General features: G+C 45.5%; 1 protein-coding gene across 3 annotated transcripts in view; it reads right to left on the minus strand.

Annotated features, from left to right (window-relative positions):
* Window positions 1-24290, minus strand: part of PLCL2 (phospholipase C like 2) — a gene marked incomplete at its 5' end in the record, with an annotated part of 193787 nt that overhangs the window by 61781 nt on the left and 107716 nt on the right. For all 3 annotated transcript variants that reach the window (XM_082654221.1, XM_082654222.1, XM_082654223.1), the window contains 2 exons: window positions 17594-17797; window positions 20167-22647. In XM_082654221.1, coding sequence (XP_082510347.1) covers window positions 17594-17797; window positions 20167-22647 — 2685 coding nt within the window. The remainder of the gene's footprint in view (window positions 1-17593; window positions 17798-20166; window positions 22648-24290) is intronic.

Here is a 24290-nt window from a genome sequence, read left to right on the forward strand (position 1 = left end):
AGCAACAAAACAGAACCCAAACTACCCTAAAAAGGAATTCCAACGCAACTATAAAACTATCCAGAAAAACGATGTAATAACTCCTACCACTTCACATCACGCTGTGCTTTTTTCTGTGTAGACAGCACGTATATAGTAAGTTCACACGCACTCAAATGACAATAACCCTCTTACTTCTCCATTTTATGACCAACCTCACACAATCAGAAGTTTCCTTAGGGAAGAACTCGGGATGTTGCATGTCATTTTGCACAGGATTACTGTGGGAAGCCTTATTCCACATTCTCATGCTCAACAGGCTACCTTATAGCACATGATGAATCATTCTGCACCACGGGGACCTCACGGGTGCACGCATACCCCATCCTCCCCAGGGCCCTCGGTCACGGGCAGCCTCTCGACGCTGTAAAACACTTCTCCGATTTTCTCAACTATAGTAGCGATGTGCTTACGTGACACCCTCGTACCATCTCAGCATGAAATTTAAGTGCACCTTGTGCTCAAATACCCTCTGTGGCCATGACGGCAGGAAAGGATATGAGTACGGGAGGGGCTTAGCAGCTGGGAAAGGAGCTTTCCACTAGGCCAGGAGGTAGCCAGGGTGTCCAGTGGGGATGCAGTCTACAGCCGGCCACTTGCTTCTGCTTCCAGTAAATGTCTGGGAGGAGGGAAAGGAGGGGCAGGGCACCACTATGACTTCCCCAGTCTTCGAAGTTTTAAAGACTTTGAGTGCAGAGGCTACATCTTTGATGGAGGGGAGTGTCTCCAAAGAACTGATGAGACTGGTTTAAAACCTGGCCTAAGGGCTTCCCCGGTGGCGCAGTGGTTGGGAGTTCGCCTGCCGATGCAGGGGACACGGGTTCGTGCCCCGGTCCGGGAGGATCCCACGTGCCGCGGAGCGGCTGGCCCCATGAGCCATGGCCGCTGAGCCTGCGCGTCCAGAGCCTGTGGTCTGCAACTGGAGAGGCCACAACAGTGAGAGGCCCGCGTACCGCCAAATAAATAAATAAATAAATAAAACCTGGCCTAAGTCTTCCCTGCAGGAGAAAAGGGGAACTCGAGCTCGTTAAAGCCAACTACTCAGTGAGCAAGCTACTTCCGGAGACTGTATTAGGAACCTCTGGATGCTACATAACTCTTTCAAGAGACCAAGGACCATTTAGAGTTCTGACATGCTCATTGAAAACTATTATTATGAGGGACTGCCCTGGTGGTCCAGTGGTTAAGACTCTGCCTTTCAATGCAGGGGGCGTGGGTTTGACCCCTGCTCAGGGAACTAAGATCCCACATGCCTCGGGGTGCCGCCAAGAATTTTTTTAAAAAAATAAAAATAAATAAAACTATTATTACGAAATTAATTAAATTTCAAAAGATACAGTTTGAATTAAACATAGTTTCACTTTTATTACCATCTACTTATATCAAGGTTTTTCTCCAAGGGGATCAAGGTGATTTTCAAACTCCTAATTAACAGACAGTAATTCAATCATAGTCTTACTGTAAGGTGTCATTAGTTTCTCTCAGGTCTGCGATAGCTAAGTCTAGATGTTAGTTAACAGAGGAAAGCAAGTGGAGACCTCTCTGGACTGAAGAGCATTATTTTTGAGCCCAGTAAAGAGTCTGCCGTACTCTGGAACAGCAGAGCTAGGAGGGGGGCAAGAACCACTCGACCAGCTACTACCATATTTACGGCCTTTCTGGTGTCAACCACAGAACTCACAGGCTCCTGCATCTTCCCCTTTCTGAGCAGAGAGGCAACTCCCCACGCAAGGTGGTGGGAAACCTAACCTTCTGCTTTTCACTTTGCAACTTTAAACCTGCCTTTATGAAATGGAGTAACCACGTCTCCATACATAGCAAAGTGCTGCGGTGAAGTTCGAGTGATGCTAAGATATACACACAGAGAAGTCTTAGAGCATCAAGAGCTGCTTGTTTCTCGCCTTTGAACTCATACTGACCTGATAATGAGTACCGTGTATCGAGAATTTCCTATGCCCTGGGCTACTTACACGTGATCTCACCCCCTGGGAGGCGGTGAGACCCTGCCGGTTCTACGGATGAAGAGGCGACGTGCCCGGTCGCAGAGTGCGCACCAGAGCAGGGACTTCTCACGCTCAGGGCTCATAGTCTCTGCTGGCACCACCATCCCCCAAGCCCCCACTCACCTACTTCCAGGGTGCAGGCAGGGTCCCCTTCCTCCCCCAGGTGCTAGTCCCAGCGTCTCTGTGCAAGAACGATATTGTACACACGTGTGCACACCCACGCCCACCTGCCCGGGGCTGTGTGAACTTACAACTGCACTCACGGAGATGTGTCCCTGGCAGAACACACCAGGGCACATGTCCTGTGCCCTGGGAGTCAGCTCACGGCGCAGGTGAGAGAAGGACCAGCACAAAGCCTAGCCCAGGTGGACCCACAGCCCGCAGATACTGTGTGCGGGGTCCGGGTTTCCTTCCCCGGGAGCACAGCAGTGTGGTACCCAGCAGGGCCCGCGAGCGTTGGGATGAGGGGTGTGACAACTGAGGGACGGTGGCGGTCTGGCATTCAGGGACTTCTCGTTTGGCCCACCAGGAGCCCATGCCCACCTGCTACCTCACGTGGCACTCAACTTCTGAGCATGCTTTGGAAAAGCATGAAACGCTCTTCGTATAGGAGCCATGTTCCCATCTCAGCGGCCTTTGCTGAATCAAGCTGCTCTCCTGTCTGGCCTCCTCTCCCCGTCATTCCTCAACCCTGGGGGTGTGTCCTCCTTAGGACCCATGAATCTTTAAGAGTAGGGCATTGCAGACAGGGCAAAGAACCCTCTGGTAAAGGGCAGGGAAGACTGAGGATCTGAATAAGAGGTAAATGGTCTGGGGACCTGAGACGCTCGTAGCTTCCTTCCTCCCAGCTGTCCCAGGCCTGGCCTCCCGCCTCAGGCCCTGCCCTTCCCACAGGCATCTGGAGCTGTCCAGGAACCTCCTCTTCCTGGACCGGCACAGGTGCCACTCACCGCCTTAGGATGGACACAGTGAGACCCTCTGATACTGAGACTGGAAGGACAGCCACTCCACCCTCCAGCCGTCACCAGTCCCAAACCTAACGTTCCCAAGAAAGGCTTTCCGTGCACGCGTAAATGAGCCAAGTTCAGGGAAATGTAGGTACTCCGGGACCTAGATGTAGGGCGGGAAGGACACCTGATATCTGTGTCCTCTAGATCAACGGCATTTTCTTTCACTCATTCATTCATTCACTCATTCGCTCATAAATATATTTTGAGTGCCTGCCGTGTGGCAGGCTCTGTCGTGAGAACGCAGTGATGAGCGGGACACACAGGGTCGCAGCCACCCGGGGGCTCAGATCTGGGGGAGAGAGAGAGAGAGGTACCTTAAGAAAAGGAATCAAACCAACGCATGTATAATTACAGGTTGTGATGAGTGTAAGGAAGCAGCAAAGACCCTCCAGCCCCACCCCCAGCCACCGTGGGAGAGGGTCTGGGTTGGGGCTTCACCTCCAGGTGGAGGTGGAGAGAGTTTTAAATAGAATGTGGTTAGTACTGCCTGGATTTTATAATTCGAGAGAAAGCCCTCCTTCCCGCCTTAGGGGAAGGTGAGAGGAAACTAGGGGTTTTCAGAAGAAATTTAGAGCCTGCCCACCGGCTCCACCCAATTCCCCTTTCTCTGCCCTCCCCTAACAAGAAATGCTTGACCTGAGCACGACTTAAACTCAATCCTTGGACGGCTCGTTTGTCGTGCCTCATTACCAAGCAGCGCAATCGTGATTATACATCTCGCTAACTACATGTGAACTAAAGTTAGTTACAAATTTTACTGGATTATAACACAAGATTCTGGTCGACTGTCACTATTTTTTTGCTGCAATAGCACGCTGTCCTCATGGGCACTGTAAGCAAACTGGAATTTTCACAGGCTTTCCTTTCCTAGTTCCCGCCTCTGGTGTTTATAGTTCTGACCGTCCAACACTAACAAGTAGTTTTACTTCTTCAGGGGTCCACTGCCTCTTCCGGAACAGAACTCAGGGGCCCTCCTCCTACTGGGGTAACAGAGTAAAATGATGTTCTATGGATCTACATTCAAATCGCACTAAGTACATTATTTAAAAAAGAAGAAGAAAGAAAACCTTTAAAGTCGTGATTTAAGCTGGCCAAAGTGAATCTGGAAACCAGGGCATCAAAACACCCTAAGGACTTTTTCCGTGATCCTCTTTTTTGGGGGGTTGGCAAACATTTCCTGTGAAGGAGCAGACAGTGAATATTTTAGGTGACTGCTGTCACAATGTGAAAGCAGACACAGAACGCGTCATGAACGCGCTCTAGCAAAATTTCCTTATGGACACAGAGGCTTGAATTTCATATGATTTTTACATGTCCTGAATTTTTATTTTTCAACCATTTAATATGTAAATACCATTTTAAGCCTGCAGCCCGTACACAAATGGGTGGTGCCGGCCAGGCCCACAGGCCAGCGTTGCCCGACCCTGCTCTAAAACGCCACACCGCGCATCACCTGGTGATACTGGACTAAAAGTATTCCAGAGGATATAGTTTGACATGCTACATGCACATTTTAGAACAGAACATGAAAAATCAAGTGCGGTCGGTATTTTAAAAGCATAAACGTATGTTATATGTAAACGAAGGAGAAATTTGGCCACAGAGAATTGTAACATTGGTCAAAGACTTTCACGGGCTTATAACACAGCTAGATGTTAGTTTTAGGAAGTCAGCTAAACATGAGTAACTACCATCTTGGTTACATTTAGCTAAATACTCAAAACAGCTATCTCTATTCACAAAGACAGATTTTTTTTTTGGGGGGGGGGCTTCTGGCTTTTGGCACCAGATAAGTGATTATTCAAAGCTAAAATTATTTTGTGCCATATAATGACATAAATGATGGTGTCACTCCATTTAATCTCTCTCTGGTATAGGAGTATAATAATTATAAAGAAAACTAGAATAATCACCACTGGTTTCAAAGAAAATACTTCAAGATTTCCATAAGTCGATAAAGGACTTCCTGTATAAAACCTGCACATAAAGATCTATAAGAGTTAGCCCTAAAGATGTGACTAATACTAAACGTAGTAGGGAAAGAAATGTTTTAAACTACTTAACATGTGATTTTTAAGTTAATTGATAATTAAGCTTGTAGAGTTAAACTTAACTCTTAACACATCATACTGTCCACCCACTGAGTTGACTGGGAGAGCAATTTTCTTATGGTTCAGAATTTTAAATGCTTTAAGTTAGAAAAGACTTAAAAACCATTATTAAGTGCTATTTTTATCCCCGATAGATTCATGTGGTAGTAAAATCAGATTTCTGCTGTCAAGGGTGGTTATTTTAGTGGGGTGAGTGGCATTAATTATTTCCTAGCAATCTGGGGGAATATAAGTGAACAGAATGAAAACCAGGAACCGTTAAAATAGAATAATAAGTGACAGTTCCTGCGGTCCCCACTGGCACAGCGGTTAATGTGTATGGTGGAGAGTTACCACCAGACAAGTGCTGCTTACAGGGGTTTGGTGAGGCTGGGGGTGAGCCCTCCCCACTACACAAAAATAGAAATAATGAATCCGTAGGCAGTGCTGAATTTTATTTCTCTTATAAACCTGAGGTCAAATGTAACATATCAACAAAATATATGCTTAAAGCTTAGAAAGGGCCAAATATTACTGTCAGGAATACATCAAGTTGCAGAGAAAAATCACTACTGCCTCATTATTCAAAAGACTGTGGAAAAACACCTTTAAAAAATTTCTTCCAGGTCATGACTAGGGACATAAAAGACAGGAAAAATAGGTCAGAAATGAGTACATCCTACTGCCAAGAAGTGATGCCAGAAGGTGGCCCAAGTAAGTGTCAACAATTACATGTAGTACTCAAAAAAATTCTGAAATATATGATCTTTCATATAAACTGGTTATTTTGATAGCTTCATTTTCATGGAGCAGATTCCATCTAAAGTATCCCATTTCTTAGAGAGCTGTCTTCTAAAACGTGATTGCACATCCAGAGACCACGTGTCCGTGAAAACAGAGGAGACTCATCACTGCATTTACAAAGCAATCTACGTACCACCACTAACAATTTTCTAGAGGTTTCTGAGTAATTTCAATCTTTCCAACTCAACTCCGAGGGGGATTTGCAATGCTGCCGATTTTCTCAGTGGAAAAGCATTTGTTTCTCCAAACTACATAAGAGTGGGTGTCAATAAATCAAGTTAAGCTCCAGTGAATAGATCCTGCATTCGCCAAGTCAGGGAATGATATCAGAATATCGAGATGCGAAACAATAAAATTCTGTTATCACCGCAACTTACATCCTTTCTAAACTTCAACCTGAATACAGACAATGATGGGACACAACGAAATATTAAACAATTCATCTTTTTGATGAATCTTGGACAGAAGAAAAATACTTCTAATAAAAAGGTTCACGTGTGTGATTCTTACTGGTTAGTTGTAGCCAGCACTGCTAAAATAATCACACAGGCAAAACATCCCCATTTAACTGGCTGGAGAATGTTCTGAATCCCACGTGGAGCTGATAGCAGGGGCAGCCGCAGGCTCAGGTGGCAAAGGCAGCCACCTTCCTGAGCGGGATGAAGAATCACCATGGGCTTCACACCCCCAACTCCCCATCTGGTCAGAAACCGCCACCCTAGGAAAACTAAGATAAACAGTGAAGGGGCATTTCCTGGGTCCTCCAGTGGGGTGTGGCCCAGAGAGTGCTGGGTGTTTCAGAGTAGAGTCCACATGTAGGGGGCTCCAAGGGTTCTGTCCCAGGACAGCTTACGACGAGGGAGAGGAACACAATGATCTCTCAAAGCAGCCAGCACAGGCTGGTACAGCTCCCTCTGTCCCAACGGCACAGGTCAGAGGGTCAATGAGAGACGCAGCTCCCCTCTGAGTCCAAGGTCAGAGCAAGTCGGAGGGCTCCCAGACACCAGGGGGGAAGCAGGCTGAATGCATCAGTGAGCCGTGAAACGCAGGTTCTAGATTGGCCAGTTTTCACTTTTGTGGATCTGAAAGGATTTGGAACTCACAAGTCGGTAAAGACATATAAATTATCACACACCAAAAGCCAACTCAGTCCTTTGTTTCTTTTTTTTGGGGGGGGGTACGCGGGCCTCTCACTGTTGCGGCCTCTCCCGTTGCGGAGCACAGCCTCCAGACGCGCAGGCTCAGCAGCCATGGTTCACGGGCCCAGCCGCTCCGCGGCATGTGGGATCCTCCCGGACCGGGGCACGAACCCATGTCCCCTGCATCGGCAGGCGGACTCTCAACCACTGCGCCACCAGGGAAGCCCAGTCCTTTGTTTCTTGATCATCACTTTCCTGTTTGAAAAGGATTTCCGCCACAGAGGACAATCACATCCACAAAACTGGCTGTAGACACAGTACCATGCCGTGCACACCACAACAGTGATCACAAACTTCAAGATGTCAAACAGATTCCAGATGCTGTAAAAAGCGTTCTCTTCAAGAAAGGGCTATATATTATTAATAGTGTTTGATGCATGTTTCAATAGCAAACCAGAAATTCTGATTCTGGAAAACTTCAATTGCTACAAGACTATATGCGTGAGATACATCTCCCTACAGTTATTTCCCCCCTTTTTTCCCTCTCTTGGCAATTACTAGGCTTAACATAAATTCTTCATCAATCCCAACATGCCAAAGGGAGGCCACATTTCCAAGATGCTCTAAGAAGAATGTTATTCACTTAACAACACTAGTCAAAGTATTCAGACTCCGTTTCTCTTGATGATCATTACATAATCCCTAGTTCTTACAGCTGGCACATCAGACTTCTGACTGCCTCAGCAGCCGGGTCTCTCTCTAGGTGATATTTCCAGAAGTTTGTCTTTCTGGGAATCCAGGAGATGAAGTGGGGAGGGAAAGGCTGCCAGCTGCATGGCGACAGCAGTGGGAGGTGTAAGGAGGAGAGTGTGAAGCTGTTTCTTTCCCAGAGATGTTGCCATAGTTTATAAATCATTTTGCCCTGGGGCTTTCCACCTACTCAAAGAGCAAGTTTCAGAGCCTGGGTGAAAAGCAGCTATCTTGTAAAAACAAAGACACTTCTCCGTTTTAAAGGTCAGATTAGATTTTTATTTGGGTTCCCACCAAAACGACAGGCTTGAAAGTCAGGATCTGTCAAGGAGAAACTCTTTTCTAAATTATTTTAACATATCAAGGAACAACACATGTAGGTCCCAAGAGCATCACCCCTAGGGGAGAAGAGATGCCCCTCCACCGACCACGGCTGGGCCAAGCGTTTGCAGCCCTAGGACAGGAGGAGGAAAGGGGCAGTGGAGGGGACATTGGGAGCCCGCCTCTTGGAGCCTTGAGGACGAAGGACGGAGCCAGGAAATCCCTGCGCTGCACACACCAGCCCCAAGGTGCACCGGGGTGGGCGGTGGTGAGCTTTAGGACGTTCTTTAGCAAGGGCACAGAAAGGAGACTTTCTGCAGCTGCACCCTCTCCAGGCAGCTAGTGGCCACTCTTAGAGGAGCTGAGGGAAGAGAGAAAGTCTGAGAGACGGAGCATTTTACCTAAAGAGTCAAGCAACCACAACCCAAAATGGATAATGTGAATTAAGGCAATGGATCAGGGTTACGAAATGGAACTAAAATTGAGGGACAACCACCTGCCCCTAAGAGAGCTGGGAAAGCTGCATTTCCTTCCCCATCTGGGCCGAGTGTGTGGTCTGAACTCAGTCTCTGCCCCACAGGCATGAGGTGACAACAGGCTGAAGAACCTGGAAGTCGGCCAGCACTGCTGTCTCCACTCGGCCCAATTCTGTTTATTCGAAGCCTAGTGGGGACAGGAAGTTGACCAAGCAAACCAGGATAAGGAAGGCAAACGCTTCTTCCCAGCCTTGACCAGCCGCTGATGCTCGCGGCGACTGACCAAGAAAACCACGTCTGTTATTGACAGAGGACGCTCAGAATTTGAGAGATGTACACGGACTTTTAAAAGATGTCCTGGGGACTTCCCTAGTGGTCCAGTGGCTAAGACTCCATGCTCCCAATGCAGGGGGCTCGGGTTCGATCCCTAGCCGGGGAACTAGATCCCGCATGCATGCCACAACTAAGAGTCCACATGCCACAAGGAAGATCCCGCACGCTGCAACTAAAGATCCGGCGCGGCCGAATAAATGTTGAAAAAAACGTCCTGGTGGGTCTTTGACAGAAAGAAGAACTCAGAAAACAACTTAAGGAGGTAACTTTAGCCACTGAAGAAACAAAATAAATCATTTCTAGTCAAGAAGAGAATAGATCAAAAATAAACACTGAAGGAATAATACAAAAGCAAAATCCCACATTCAAGTGGGATCTGATGGGAACGTGGGAAGCAATTCCTCTCCTCTTGCACAGGAAGAAAACAAGACTACAGCACTTCAACGATCTTAAGTTTTATCAAAAATGTAGTAGTGTTCTTCTGCATAATGCATCTGCTTACAAGGAAGTTCCCTAACTTTTCTGGAGCTCTAGGTTCCAGATATATTACATACATATTTCCTACCAGATTCAGTGAAATAAAGCGTTCGAGAAATAAGCAATCTTGTTCTGCCCCCTTCAGAAGCAACAGAAAGGCTCTAACAGAGAAGTCAAACTGGGAGACCCCACCAAACACATGGCCCCGAGCCACAGCCCCATAACCGCTCCCCAGGTGGCTTGGTGCAAGGGCTGAAGTGATGCCAACAGCAGGCTCCCGTTTCTCGTTTACCAGTACGGTGGGACAGCGCCGCAGTCACTCAGGAATTGTAAACTGCAGAATAGTATCTGCAGTTGGTGCGTCAGATGGTACAGTGGCTCGCTTCGTACTTTATCACTTCTCGTCTGAAGACGCCATCTGACAACGTGTGGGACTCTGTTAAGGTTTGCATCTCTGTCCTTCCAGAGAGTCTGGGGCTGGGTATCAAATTTAACTGGTAAAAAAGCAGCCGCTGATGAAGGCTCTTTCAAGGGGATGGCCAGCCCCTAAAATGCTACTGTTTCGCAACTGTTCTTGCTTAGTATCTGCAGGTGTGTGTTTCGCAACTGTTCTTGCTTAGTATCTGAAGGTGTGTGTGTGTGTGTGTGTGTGTGTGTGTGTGTGTGTGTGTGTGTGTGTGTGTGTGTGTGTGTGTGTGTAAGAATACTTCTACATATGTGTCCCTCGATGGTTTCTGTGGAGACATGTAAAACATGAAAAGCGGATGCAAGATATAGTCGTGCAATCACCACCATATCACACCGTGAAGCACCATCTCCCCTAAGTTTCTCAATCTCCCTGCTTCTGGTGGCTGAGTGGCAGCCTCTACAGCTGATCTGATGATACGAGTGATACCATCATCACATTCCATCCTGTAAACATTACTTTTCCCTTCCCGTGGGGTTGGCAGTCGCTCTGAAGTGGGTCAGCTGTATGGTTTTGATGATGCCAGAGAAACTGTTTTGGAAACGTCACCGGGTGGACCTCCCCTGTCACTGAATTAAACTAGAGGCTTTGGGTTTCTGCTCTTCCCCCTGTAGCAGGGTACATTCACCTTTCCCTAATCTGTCTTTTTTCCCCCCTCTTTGTAGCTCAGTCTTATCCTAAGGCATAATACTCTATTTTTCTACAGTTATAAAAATTGGGAGAGTTGACACCTCCAATTAAAAGATGCTTTTAATGTCAAGTTCTGAGGCAGGAGAGTGATAAAAGCAGCCACAGAGGAGATGGGAATCAATAATAACCTTATTACAGATGATCTCTGCTTGGTCCAGATGGGCAGACTCCATCAATTATGAAGTGTGATTTCTCTCTTCCCTGCATTAAGCAGTGGCCAGAGAAAATACAGGAACCCATACCAACAACATAGGGCAGAGCACTCCTGATGCTGCATGCCGACTGCCAACATATCTGTGTAAGAAAAAAACCCTTCGTTTCACATATTTTATTTAAAGGACCTTGCTTTATTTAAGAAATATTTAAAGCCATGAGGTAGAAGGGACGATCCAGTAACTTATATAAAAATATTCACAGCAAGCAAATAACATGCTCCTAGACAAAGCATCTTGTTCCTTTTTTTTTAAACACTAAAAACTACTGTTCTCTACTGGATAAACGGATTCCTCAGAGAGTGCTTTCTTAATTAAGTGTGAAGGCAATTAAAATCAAGATTTTTGTGAAGCTGTAAAAGATGGAAACAAATTAATTTCAGATAGAAAGCAGAGACAGAGGAACAGCAATGACAGGAACGAATTCACGGGTAATCTCCGAGCAGCTACGGCTGCGCGAGAGTCCGCCACTGTGTATGTGAACAGCCGTGCTCTCTGTGACAGAGCTGGGCATCCTTTTCTTTCCTTTTTCCTCTTCTCTCCTTTTCATTCCCTGTGACTTCATTGTCAATTTACTTACAATGACTGAAGCATACTCCATAGTGCAGAAAAATTGTAAGCAAAACCAAGGAAAAAGACTTTTTTTCTTTAAAAAATATTTATGTGATAAGGACACTTAACAGGAGATCTACCCCTCTGAACAAATGCTTACCTGTACAATGCATTACTGCTGACTAGAGGTACAAGGTGCTACTGTACACGGGTCTCTAGAACTCCTCCACCTTACCTACCTGAAACTTCATGCCTGTTGATTAATAACGTCCTATCTCCAGCGCCTGGTAACTCCCAGTCTAGTCTTTGATTTTATGAATCTGACTATCTTAGATACCTCATTTAAGTGGAATCCCGCAGGGCTTGTCTTTCTGCGTCTGGCTTCTTTCACCGAGAATACTGCCCTCAAAGTCCAATGAAAAAATTTTAAAGAGAACTTTCTTTTTATGTAACACTCCACAAAATATTTAAACTCCCAGTGTTTTCTCTCAGTCAAGGAAGAATGTCGACATCTTGGTCTCTATTTGTTAGCACAGATCTCATAACATTTAAAAAAATTTAAGCGTAAAGCAGACGGTAAATCTGAAACTAATAAGCAAAGATAGCTGGAGAGCTGAATCGTTACTTTCATCAACATTAAAAAGGGTGGTAAAAACCACTTTCGTATAAAAAGATGATGATGACGGGAGAGGGGAAGCCTGAAGTGGTCCTGAAGCCTCCTGGCAGATCATCCCAGGAGCACTGTGTGTTACGGAGAGGGGACCCGCTCACTCACCAGAATCTCTTACTCAGGTTACGTAATCGTTATCTTCTCCAAACCAGCCTTTTAAACACGTGAGAGAACGAGCTCAACTGTGATATCTGATTCTCAACAGTGGATGCATTCAAGTTCACTGACACACACTTTCAAGTAAAACACTTGAATTTTCTGTTTTCTGAAGTAATAATACAAAAGATATATTCAGGTACTGATAATCAGATTCCGTTGAGTGGAACTCAATCTGTTGAATACAGTCTTCCTTATTTTAAGCTTATCGGATCTGCCTCTTAACATACGCCAAAGTATGCAAGACGACTTCTTCTCCACCTTCATGGGGGAGCAGGAATCAGAAATAAGGTACCTGGGACTTCAAGGGCCCCACATGAACAACGTCAGATCATGAGTATTGGCGCTATCTGGGCTTTATGGGCAGATTCGTCAGTCATCCACACACCGCACATGGCTCATCTTCCTGATCTGGACTGCAGGGCAAAAACTGGACAAAGAGACGAGTCAGGTTCTAAACCTGCCATTAGAACCATTAATGGTTCTGCCATTAATTTGATGCACCACTCGGTTTCCATTTTCTCATCTGCAAAATAAAGACGCTCAGCAGGCGGCCTCTGAGTTCTTTTTCACCCCTACCCTCCCACAGTCCACAATCTTAATTCTGAGCATGGCTCTTTGCTGCTCAGAAATGTGCAAGAACTCCCACGGTCCACGCTCGAATTTCCTAGAACACATGCTTCCCATTTCTGACAGTGTTTCACCCTGTGAACTCAGCCTGCAACAGTCTCCGTTTCTTCACCTGCTGAAATCTGAGTTGTTCTTAAGGGTCAGAGGCCAGTGTTTCCTTGAAGTCTTCCTAATTCCTAAACTTGAAACTGACCGTTCTCTCCCATGAACATCCAAATAATCTATTTACATATATATATATATATATATATATATATATATTTTTTTTTTGCAGTACGCGGGCCTCTCACTGTTGTGGCCTCTCCCGCTGCGGAGCACAGGCTCCGGACACGCAGGCTCAGCGGCCATGGCTCACGGGCCCAGCCGCTCCGCGGCATGTGGGATCTTCCCGGACTGGGGCACGAACCCGTGTCCCCTGCATCTGCAGGCGGACTCTCAACCACTGCGCCACCAGGGAAGCCCTGTTTACATATTTTAACACATCTATCTATCATCTATCCTCTCACTATCTCTGGATACGTTTCATCTCTTCCACTAAACTGTGAACGCGTCCAGGGAAGAAAAGCCTCCCTTGTGTGACCACACAGTCACTCCCACTCTCCAGACCAGTCCCTCCCTACTTCTCCCCCATCTGCCTGATCTAAGAAGGTGTCTGTGTTTCTCTTCCTCTGCTCCCGGGTGGCTTTGACACCCGCCTTCCTGAGCAACGTCCCAGCCTCAAACCTCACCACTTCCGGGATCCAAGGAGGGACGACAAATAGGGCAAAAAACCACAATTTGGGCCACTCTGAAGACCTGTTCATTGGTGGGATCACAAGAGCCATTAGGACAATCTAGGGGCCGTGGGCAGGGTGACCACACAACTAATTATCTAAACAGGGACACTTTTAAGGGTTAAAGGGAGAACTATTAATAATTATGCTGGGACAACAGGTGTACAAGCAGGGTCTGTCCCAGGCAAATGGGGCTGCAGGCCACCCTGAGTGTGGGCCCTCTTTCCTAGCCTCCACACCGCCTTACACAGTGTCCACATTTCCACAACCAGCTCCTTCCCTGCACTCTCCTTTTTCACAAAGACACTGGCATATTTCAGCTACAACTCGTTTATTAATAAGAGTTTAGACAGAAAAATAGTCACACTCTTGACAGCATAAATACATATCTGTACACTCTTAGGAGATACCGCAATCCTGTCCTCACTGGAGGGCAACTTCAGCAGTGCAGACTCGCAGTAACACAGGACTTTGTGGGGAGGGGTGGATTTCTCAAACTACGCTTACTTCTCATTTGGAGTCTGCAAACTATAAATGGGAAGTCAGTGAAATGGAATAAGATCTTATTTTAAGGCCAATTTTGGGTTAAGCTCAACATAACAAACGTTACAAAAATAAAGGCTATCCAGGACCTTATGACATTTCCCATCAGTATTTCATCTATTCTTTAGCTAGCTTTAATAAATTAATTGTCAGAAGGTGAGAAATAATTAAGTCACTAATAAATGGACTATAAAATATTACAAGAGCTATAATATTGCTGTAGCAATATGACAACCTTTAAAATGCAAATTATAAACATTTGAATTTAATTTTAAGTACTTTATAGCTTAGTTTAGCAGGTGGAATGAAAAAGAGAGCAAATCAATAAAGCTAGGGGTATGACGTAGCCCAGCTATGTCAATCAGACATTATGTAAGACTAATTTCACAACTTTAAAAACTTAAGCAAGCCAACTGTCTTATCATTTCTACAACAACACAATTATAAAGTTATATGTAGATAAGAGTTACATAGTAAATGTTATCATCTGCCAGCCCAGGGAGAGGAAGGGGCGGGGGAAGTGATATGGTGGGCACTGTGTCCACCCAGCTATGGTCCCACTCCCGCTGTGGGCTCAGCCTGGACTAGCGCCTGGGTACCGACCCTTCCAGTTAACACCTCCCTGGGGCACCACATCCCACTCTCAGGAAGGTCCTGTTAAAAAGGTTACCATGAAGAAATGTCACTGCGTGACCAGTAACACACCTGAGCCGGTAAGTCATCTTAGATGTTGGTCAATGACGTGGGTCTGCAAAATGTCTAACGATTTTATTTGTGGCTTAAGTTTAAAAAGCATTTACAAACATCAGCCACTTCTTTGGGCTTCTTCTCATGAAACCAACGAGGTAGCCTGAGGCACAGCATGCAAGAGTTCTTCAGACTTTTCCATTGAACCTCTTTTTCCTGTCTTTCCATCTTCTCCCCCCAAAGGAATCTCAGCATAAGCTTCTTTGTTTTGTTCCCCAGCTGCCATCCTAGCAGACTGGATGGCTCCCTGAGGACAGGGACCCCTTATGCTCATGCCTGTGGCCCCTCCAGCACCCAGCACAGTGCTCCCCCAGCCCATGTTTACAGACGCATTTGCCCCTGGCCGTCCTTTCTGAAGGGTGACCGTCACTCCCTGCAGTTTGCCTGCAGTGTCCAGTGTTCCGTCCTTATTTATCTTACATCACTGTGAACTCTAAGCTGGAAAGAGCAGGGAATAATAAGCACCTGCTACAACGTGTGGTTATTGCATTGGAACTTAGGAAAAAGATCAAATACCACTTTTTCTTAAGGTAATGAATTGATAAGCCGTTTAAAATACTGCACTCTTATTATTGGTGGGAATGTGAATTTGTATAGCTACTAGGGAAAACAGCATGGAAGATCCTCAAAGAGTTCAAAACAGGACTACCATATGATGCAGCAATTCCCCTTTTCAGAATATATCCTAAGGTAAAAAAACACTAACTCAAAAAGAGACATGCACCCCCATGTTCATAGCAGCATTATTTACAATAGCCAAGATATGGAAACAACCTAAATGTCTATGGATAGATAAAGAAGTTGTGAGATATACATATATATATATATTAAAATATGAGGAGATCCTACCATTTGCTACAACACAGGTGAACCCTGAAGGTATTATGCTAAGTGTAATGAGTCAGAGAAAGACAAATACTGTATGACCCACTTACATGTGGAAACTAAAACAAAACAAAACAAAAACAAAAAACCAAACTCATAGAAAAAGAGACCAGATTTGTGGTTACCAGAGGTGAAGGGTGCAGACAGTGAGAACTGAAGGAAGGTGGTCAAAAGGTAAACATTTCCAGTTATAAGATAAATAAGTCCTAGGAATGTAATATATACCATGATGACTGATACACAGAAAACTTAAGAAAATAAATCCTAAGACCTCTTATCACAAGAAATTTTTTTTTCCTTTCCTCTCTTCTTCCTTCTTTTTATATGAGAAGATGGATGTCAGCTGAACCCACTGTGGTAATCATTTCACAGTATGCATAAGTCAAACCATCATGCTGTACGCCTTAAACTTATACGTGAGTGTCAATTATTTCTCAATAAAACTGGGGGAAAGAAAGAGCAAAAGAAAAAAAAAATGCTGCATGTTTCTGACTTGGACTTCCAGGTCTTATGCACCCAAAGATTTGGGTGAACAAGGCTAAGACGTGAAGAAGATTAAGAACAAAAATCCTTCCAAACTTTTGTTTTTGGAAATAGTACCCCCTGGTCAAGACAATTTGTCACATAGGGCATACTATGTCCATCACCCTTTGGAAAGCCACTGCCAGCAAACAAAAGGCCCCACACAGTCCTGCAGTGAAGATATCTGATTAATTTTGCTCAAACCAGTATTTCCCTAAATTATTTCAACACGGAACCCTTTCTCCCATGTGACACTTACTAATATCCTAAGAAACCAAGGTTCCTCAGCAGACACTGTGGGAAATGCTGACCTAAAGCATTTTTTTCTTTCCTGGAAATTGTATAAATCCCTCTGAATTGCAGCTTTCAGGTCAACTTACAGAATAGTAAAAGAAATATATTTCTGTAAGGTTTACAATGCCACTCCTGATTTGTCTTAGACCACAGCAGGCTACCTGAGAAGCAACCTTGAGTTTTGTGGTCTGAGCTCCTGCTTCTCGTGTGGAGGAGGTGGTGGGTGAGGCCTCTTACCTCTGAGCAGCCGGCCGGTACAGGCTGATAGCCTCGCCCATCTGGGAGGGGAGTGTCCAGCACCACCCTTAACCCCGACCGCAGGGGAGGACCTGCGGTGCTCACTGGCGTTTTGACAACTTCAGCTACACTGCGAGCTTGAAACGGTGTTGTTCACTAACTCATCCCTCAGGGTTACGATAAATCAAAAAGTACAGCGAGAGCAGGAAGCAATTAGGAAAACGCAAGATAGACCTTAAGGGCAAAAATGCAATATTCTAGGTGTCCTGAGGATTCCTCATTAACGCTAAGCTGATTACCAATCACAGGCGTCACAGAGCAGCTGCTATAAGGAAGGAAAACTTTGCACAATATAGAGTCATGTAGTGGAAGCACCTGCCTCTGATGGTATTTAAAGTGTATTTTTGGGAAAAAAACTGAATTTCTCACCTTTACCAGTTTGAAAACAAAATAAAAATGAGTGACTCAATGGCTGATTGCAGGGAAAGGTTAAAAAAATTCCCTCCTATATATATATGGAAAATAGGGTATGCTTTAGAAGTCAATTCAGATACACTCTTGAAAAGCTGTCTGAATCCTGCTTTCTAAAATAGCAACAACAAAACACTAAAGTCTTTCAAATACAGCAAGGTCAGGGGAATAACTTTTCCAGCACAGGTAAAGGAAGCCTGAACTAGGAAAGCACACCTCAGCAAGAGCTCCTAAGCATGTCGGGGTACTGTCCTAAGACACTTCTCTCCCCTGGGCTCCATAAAAGTGCAAAGAGCCACTCACCATGTCGTAAGTTGTTACGATCTTTTTCAGAACCTCGGGCACGATTCCCTGCAACTCCATGGTGGGATACTGCTCGCTGAGATTCAGGACCACCAGGGGCGTGTTATCAGGTCCCAGGAAGCGGGGAGACACCGCCAGCATGCACTGCATGAGGTTGGCTACGGAGGAGAGGCCACACAGCTCCTTGAAGGACACCACTGCATTCTGCTCAATGGAAAGAAGAAGGCGCTTTGTAATTCACCAGGGTTTTAATTTCTCGGGGATGTTATACTCAATATACTTGGTTATCCTTGGACTGCCTGGTACAACAGTTACTAGCAGTGTTATGACAGACATGGTTAATGATTATCTTATCCTGGGAAAAACGGCTACTTTCCAAAGTAAACATAGTTATAGATATTTGTAATACCAGTTTATCAAAAGTATGGAAAAGGCAAATAAGTTAAATTCTTTCGAAGGGCAAAGCTACTTTTCAGATCAAAGTTCACAGCAGTGCTAATGCTGATATGTAATTATGAACAAACCAAAAAGAAGGCTTCTGCATTCAAAAAGGTAAAGATTCAGAAAAAAAAAAATCAGGCTTAAAATAAGTATCAAATATGCCAGCCATCCAAAAAAAAAGAGGAATATTTGCAAGATAGAAACTTGAGTCTCTCTCACCTGTTCATACCAGCTGGTTCCAAAGCTAAAGGAACTTGGAGGATGCTGCAGTTTCCGTGGAGATGTGCCCGGTGGGAGACCTTCCTGCCGGGTACCACAGCCTTCCCTTCCCCTAGCCCCGTCTCCATGCTGCTTCTCCTGTTCTCAATGCTCTTTTTTTCTAATCACCAGAGGTGCCATTAAAATCCCCATTAAAGGAAACCCTTCCATACTGTAAAAAGCCACGAGTCGGTGTTCTCTGAGCACTGTGTGCAAGGCACAGGTAATATACATGACCCCATCTGATCCTCTCAACCAGCCACGCTGGGCCCGAGCCTCAGCTGTGGCCTGTCTCTGTTGTTTGTCTGAGGTCACACAGCTAGCAGGTGAAGGGGTCAGGATTTTACCTGAAGTCTGCTGAGGATGAGGCCTCTGCTCTTAACCACTGTGCTGCCAGAACAGGTACATTCCAACCGAAAAATGAGTCACCCCAGGCACACCTGGGTCCTGACCTGGGCTGAGCATGGCGGCCATAGGGGAGGGATCTGGACCCCCCAAGCCCTGTGCCTTCTGTTCTCAAACACCCCCGTCCTTGGAAATGAGCAGCACGTTGGTTTTAAATTTAAACATTTTCTTTTTATTAATATTGCTTTAAATATGGGCATCAAGCTGTGTATCATTTTGTCCAAAATCACTTGGATGTTGACTGCTCATAACAATAAATCCTTACTGAGAGCTCTAAGGGGGGCCCCCAGTCACGCCATCACACTCCCCAGTTACTTCTTCACCTGCCGTTGTCCTATTTGTTTATCATCTGCTGCCCAGCCCCAACTAAAGTCTGCTGTTTCCTGCTGCATCCCTGGCCCGACCGCCCAACTGCGCCGACTGCAGTGTGGGTTCAGAACAGACACGCGGCCCTGGAAGGACGGCGCTCGGCTTCATGCGCATGACAGCTGCCGTAGGGCAGGGACGTGCGGCCTGCTCAGAGCTGAGGTCCACCAACCATGGCACCCTCAGAGATAGGGAGACACCCTCCACATTTACTATGAGACAAGAAATAAAACAAAAGGTCTCCATTGTGGGAAGGTCTTTTAATTTTACTTGCTGCTGGCATTCTGCTCATAATAGTTATAAAGATTATATATATATATACACGTATGTGTGTGTGTGTGTGTGTGTGTGTATCTTTTTTTATCGTTTTTAAACACACTGAGCGGTGACCCATCACACACTGGGATGGGCTGGGGTAGGTGTGTGTGTGAGGTAGCCCTCACAGCCTCGTTCTGCATCACTGGTAGTCCCAGTATCCTGCTAGACACGTGGACAATCCTTAATTACATACCTAACCCTGACTGATTGCTTTTCGCCACTACGCGGTTCAGAGGTAATTATCATCTCAGACATCTAATAAATACAGGTGTCACGTGTCTTTTACTTACACAATTAGACAGCTGCGCTGCAGAGTCAAGAGCAGGCTCAATACATAAACCCACGGGCTGTTTACAGGCTCACCATTCCCGCAGCATGACGGCCCCACAAGAAAGGACCGGAACGTGTCCCTCTAGTTTGATGGGCTTGACGTCAGTGTGTTCCAGCTAAGGAATATTCAGAAATACCAGAGATTCCCATGTGCGCTTTTAGAGAAGACGGGGGACTGTTCCCTATTGATTAACAGGGACCAGGTCGGGTGTGGTGGACTCAGCAGCAAGGCTGTCTCATTCCCACAGAGTGTGTTCAATACCAGCTGCCGTTTTGGAAATTCACATGATAAAAAAAATGAGATCAGTGGTAAACATTCTTACAAGCGATGGGAATTTACAAAGTATTTAAGATGGGAAATACGACTATTTAAAGAAACCCTCCAAAAGCCTCTTACACCGCGCGCAGTCGCACACCAGCCCGCGCGCAGGCGCACACAAGCCCCCGCGCCGTACCTGCATGTTCTCTCTCAGGTCGGTGGCGTCCCGAATTGGGGACTGGGCATTCTTGAAGACCTCGTCCACAGTTTTAATCCACAGTGTTCTCAGGGACGCATATTCCCTGGACTTCTTCCCTTTTCTCACAGAGAGGCCCCTCTTGTGAGGCTTCCCGCCTCCTCTCCGGTTCGTGATGGCCACGTGCACGAACAGAGAAGCGTGGGCGAGGACCTCGCCGGTGAGCGACTGCAGCGGCACGTGGCGGTAGCCCGTCTGCAGACACTCGAAGGGAATCGTGTACTGGCCGATGAACTCATCCCCGATGTAGTCGTCGTCCAGGACCACAAAGCGCACCATGGCCAGTTCGGGCAGGTTGATCTGGAACTCAAAGCTTTCGTCGAAGATGGGAGCGTCTCCGTTCTGGTGCACTGTTTTTGTCCTCTGTTCTGCACAGTCAGCGGGGATCCCGTGGATCTCAACGTAGACATAAGGGTCCACCACGTCGCCTTTAGCACCCGATCCTTTGGGTTTGGGGAAGTTCTGCCCGCTGATGATCTTGATGTGAAGGAGCTGGGGTGAGACTCCTGGGACGGAGTCTTTGGTGTTGGCGCTGAAGAAGGAGACCTCCTCCCTCATGATGGCCGGCCGCAGCACGTAGCCGCAGTTCCCGTTCTGCCTAAACCAGCCGATGTTCAGGTCCATCATCAGTCCCGGGGTCTGAAAGTTCATGGCCACGATCTGACAACCACATTTCCAAAAATCTTGAGGGTTCATGTTGCTGGAGTCAATTCTCATGGGGCTGGGAAAAACCCTGGCGAGAAAGCGCTTGTTATAATTGACAAAGTCCCCTGCATTCTCGTTGGCGTATTTGCTGGCAAGCACTTCGTTGAACGAGCAGACTTCCCAGTACTTCTGAACCTGAAAGGACACCTGGAACTCTTTGAACTGCACCGACTTGCAGATGCTCACCAGCTCGGACAGCTCTTTGCAGAGCTGGAAGCGCTTGGCAGGCACGTGGTTGGGCAGCTCTGCGTTCTCCTTGCCCATCCTCTGAGACATCTCTGCCCCTTCATCCTCATCAGTAACATCGCCCTCTACTCCAGAGCAGTTGGAAGACAGCTTCTTTGCCTTAATGAGTATCTTCCCTTTCAGGACATCTGGGGATGGCAGGTAAGATTCCTCAGCACTGGGTGAGGTTGTGTAGAGCTTGTCTCCTAAAATTTTCTTCATGTGTTGAACCATGACCTTCTGTTGTTTAATAGAACAGTGATTTTCCAAACACAGGATGAGAGGGTACTCTGAAGCAAAGAATGCATACTTGTTAATAATATCAATGACGCTGCGGAAGACGATCTGCGAGGTCATGGTGTGGCCTGTGTAAATCACAGGTTCATTATCCGGCCCGTCCCATACATCCAATTCAACACTCCGGCAACCCATTTTAAGAGCTCGGATGTATCCTGTGATATCCGAGGGACCTCGGAACTGATCCTCTATTAAGTACGTATTATGAGATGAGTTTATAAAGTAATGAGACAAGGGTTGCTTCATGTCCTGACAGACCTTCTTATGCTCTGGATCAAATATATAACAGTCAGAGGACACAAGGTAATTAGTGAACCCGTCTATGGACAGCCAGCCCTTTTCCTGACCCTCTTTGGATGGCTCATATTTGTGAATAATTTCAAGGCTTATTTCCTCATTTATATGTGCCACACCCTGCTCTGCCTCCAGAAACATCATAAGGTCCTTGGTATCAAGGAATTCTTTATTGCTTGAGAACTGAACTAAAAGGAAATAAATTTCAGGTCTAGTACAAAGCTCGTGGAAAACCTCAACAAATTCCTCCTTTGTGACTTCAGCTTTGTCCTTGGACTTGTGCAATTCTTTGAACTTAAGCTCAATCTTGCTCGTTTTTAAACCAGGATTGAGATTTCTGATACACTGCACGGCGCTGCACAGAGTTATATGTCCCAGGTTATCTACATCAATTTCACTAAACATTTGTGAGACCCAAGAAGTCCTCATGTTGTCTTGGCTACTCTCTAACATATCGAGCGTATGTTTCCCATAAGAAATTAGGTACCGCAGTCCCGTGACCCAGATGTTCGCAACATCTGCAGAGTTGGCAACCAAATCAAGTGACTCGTAATTCTCTCCGTAGATGACGGAAAATGCACAGTCTTCAGATATCTGGTCAGAAATGCCATTGCTGCGGAATATGTCTGTATTTTTTCCTGTTCTCACTTCCTTGATGGATTTAATATCAATCTTGGCTTTCTCAGAATCCTTCTTGGATGGCTCCCACCTCAGGCTCTGCATGTCAGCGTCCAGTAAAAAATACCTGTGGTAAATTCTAGAGTTGGAGCGAACCTTTTTGAGTTCCGAACCCTCCACCATGGAATTGATACAATCACTTGCACTGCTAATCTTTTTCTCCGTGGGCATACTGCTGAAGGAGACCGTCTTTTTCCGCTCTCTTTTCTGTTTTGTACCATCCTAGGAGAAAAAGATCATAGTGTATTAGGATAACACAAACATAGGTTTCTATGTTCAAGACTAGGAATAAAAATTTAATTTCCTTGGGAAAAAAATCATACCCTTAGGATTTCCAATTGTATGTTCTATAATGAATGATACTCATTCACTTCTAAAGCTTAGAAGTGGCCTTGGCATTTACAGCCTAATACAGACAGGTTAAAAAAAAATCATTATTGAATTATTGCAACCCATGAGGATCAAGAAACACAATTCCAGTAATACATAATAAATGCTTGCATAGAGAATTGGCCACACAATTTGCAGGGCCCGGGGGAAAATGAAAATGCAGGGGAAAATGAACAACCTCGTTCAGAAATTAAGAATTTTAAGAAGGTCATGGAAGAGCGTTAAGCCAGCTACACGGCCTTTCTGAGTAAGGGGCCTGTACAAGGCACCGGTAGTATACCCACGAAGCAGGCCCTGCTGGGTATACACCTCCTGCACCAGTGTTTCCCAAAAGGTTGTCACTAAACCACTTTCCTCAGAATCCCCTGGGTTACCTGGGTAACATGTAGATTCCTAGGCTCATGGAATCAGCTTTCCAGGGGGTGGTGCCCAGGAATTTACATTTTAGGCAGCACTCTAGGTGATGGGAATGTACAATAAAGTTTAAAACCACTCTCTAACCACTTGGACTCACTAAGCTGTCTGGGCTATTTCTGGAAACTAAGTATGAACCATTAAATTATGTGTTACGTGAGTAGAAACTGAAATTCCAGTGGCAATTCTTGGCTTTTCAGAGCCTCATATTAGATTAGTCACGGTCCTAAACACTTCAAATAGATATGGTTTTACTTCTGTCGTTGTATTAAGTCTGGGTGGGAGGCCCAGATTCCAGCTAGAGGTGCTTCTAAAATTCTGGGGTTGGATTTATTAAAGCCTGCTCCCACGCACCAGGCGAATGTTTAGAACAAGTCACCTAAGTCTTTCCAATGTTAACAGACTAGTAACACTACCAAGTGAAAAACTTCAGGCAACATCTATTTCTACAGCAGTCTGCATCACCAGTAATGCACTCCTCAACTTTCCTGCATGATGTAGCAGGTGCTCACCTCAAGGAGCTGATGCCACATCTATGTGTGCATTTAAGTTCTTTCCCTGTATAGATTGCCTTTATTATTATTATTATTTTAAATTGCTCAAATGGCCTCACAACATCTTTCATAATTTTAACCTAAAACTCGACATTGCCTTTCAGGAGGCATATGAAATTTGTGACAAATTTTCAGTAAGTCATTATATTCATAAATAAGAAATAGAGATGGAGGTTGGGATTATATGACTTTCACGCAATAAAGAAAAGAGCATGCAAAATATTGTACAAAGGCATTCTAACTTTCCCGCTCTGAGAGAATCTTTTTTTTTTTTTTTTTCTGGCCGTGTCACGCAGCATGTGGGGTCTTAGTTCCCTGACCAGGGATCGAACCCGCGTCCCCTGCAGTGGAAACATGGAGTTTTAACCACTGGACTGCCAGGGAAGTCCCCAAGAGAATCTATTTTGAATAAAACCTCACATTTAAAAAAGTGACTATGCTATTCTCTGCCTCTGAAATTTAAAACTACTTTTACTTTTTGACCACCTATACTTCCAAAAGCAATTT

The sequence above is a fragment of the Grampus griseus genome (genome assembly GCF_964374135.1).
Source record: "Grampus griseus genome assembly, chromosome: 5".
Taxonomy (NCBI): domain Eukaryota; kingdom Metazoa; phylum Chordata; class Mammalia; order Artiodactyla; family Delphinidae; genus Grampus; species Grampus griseus.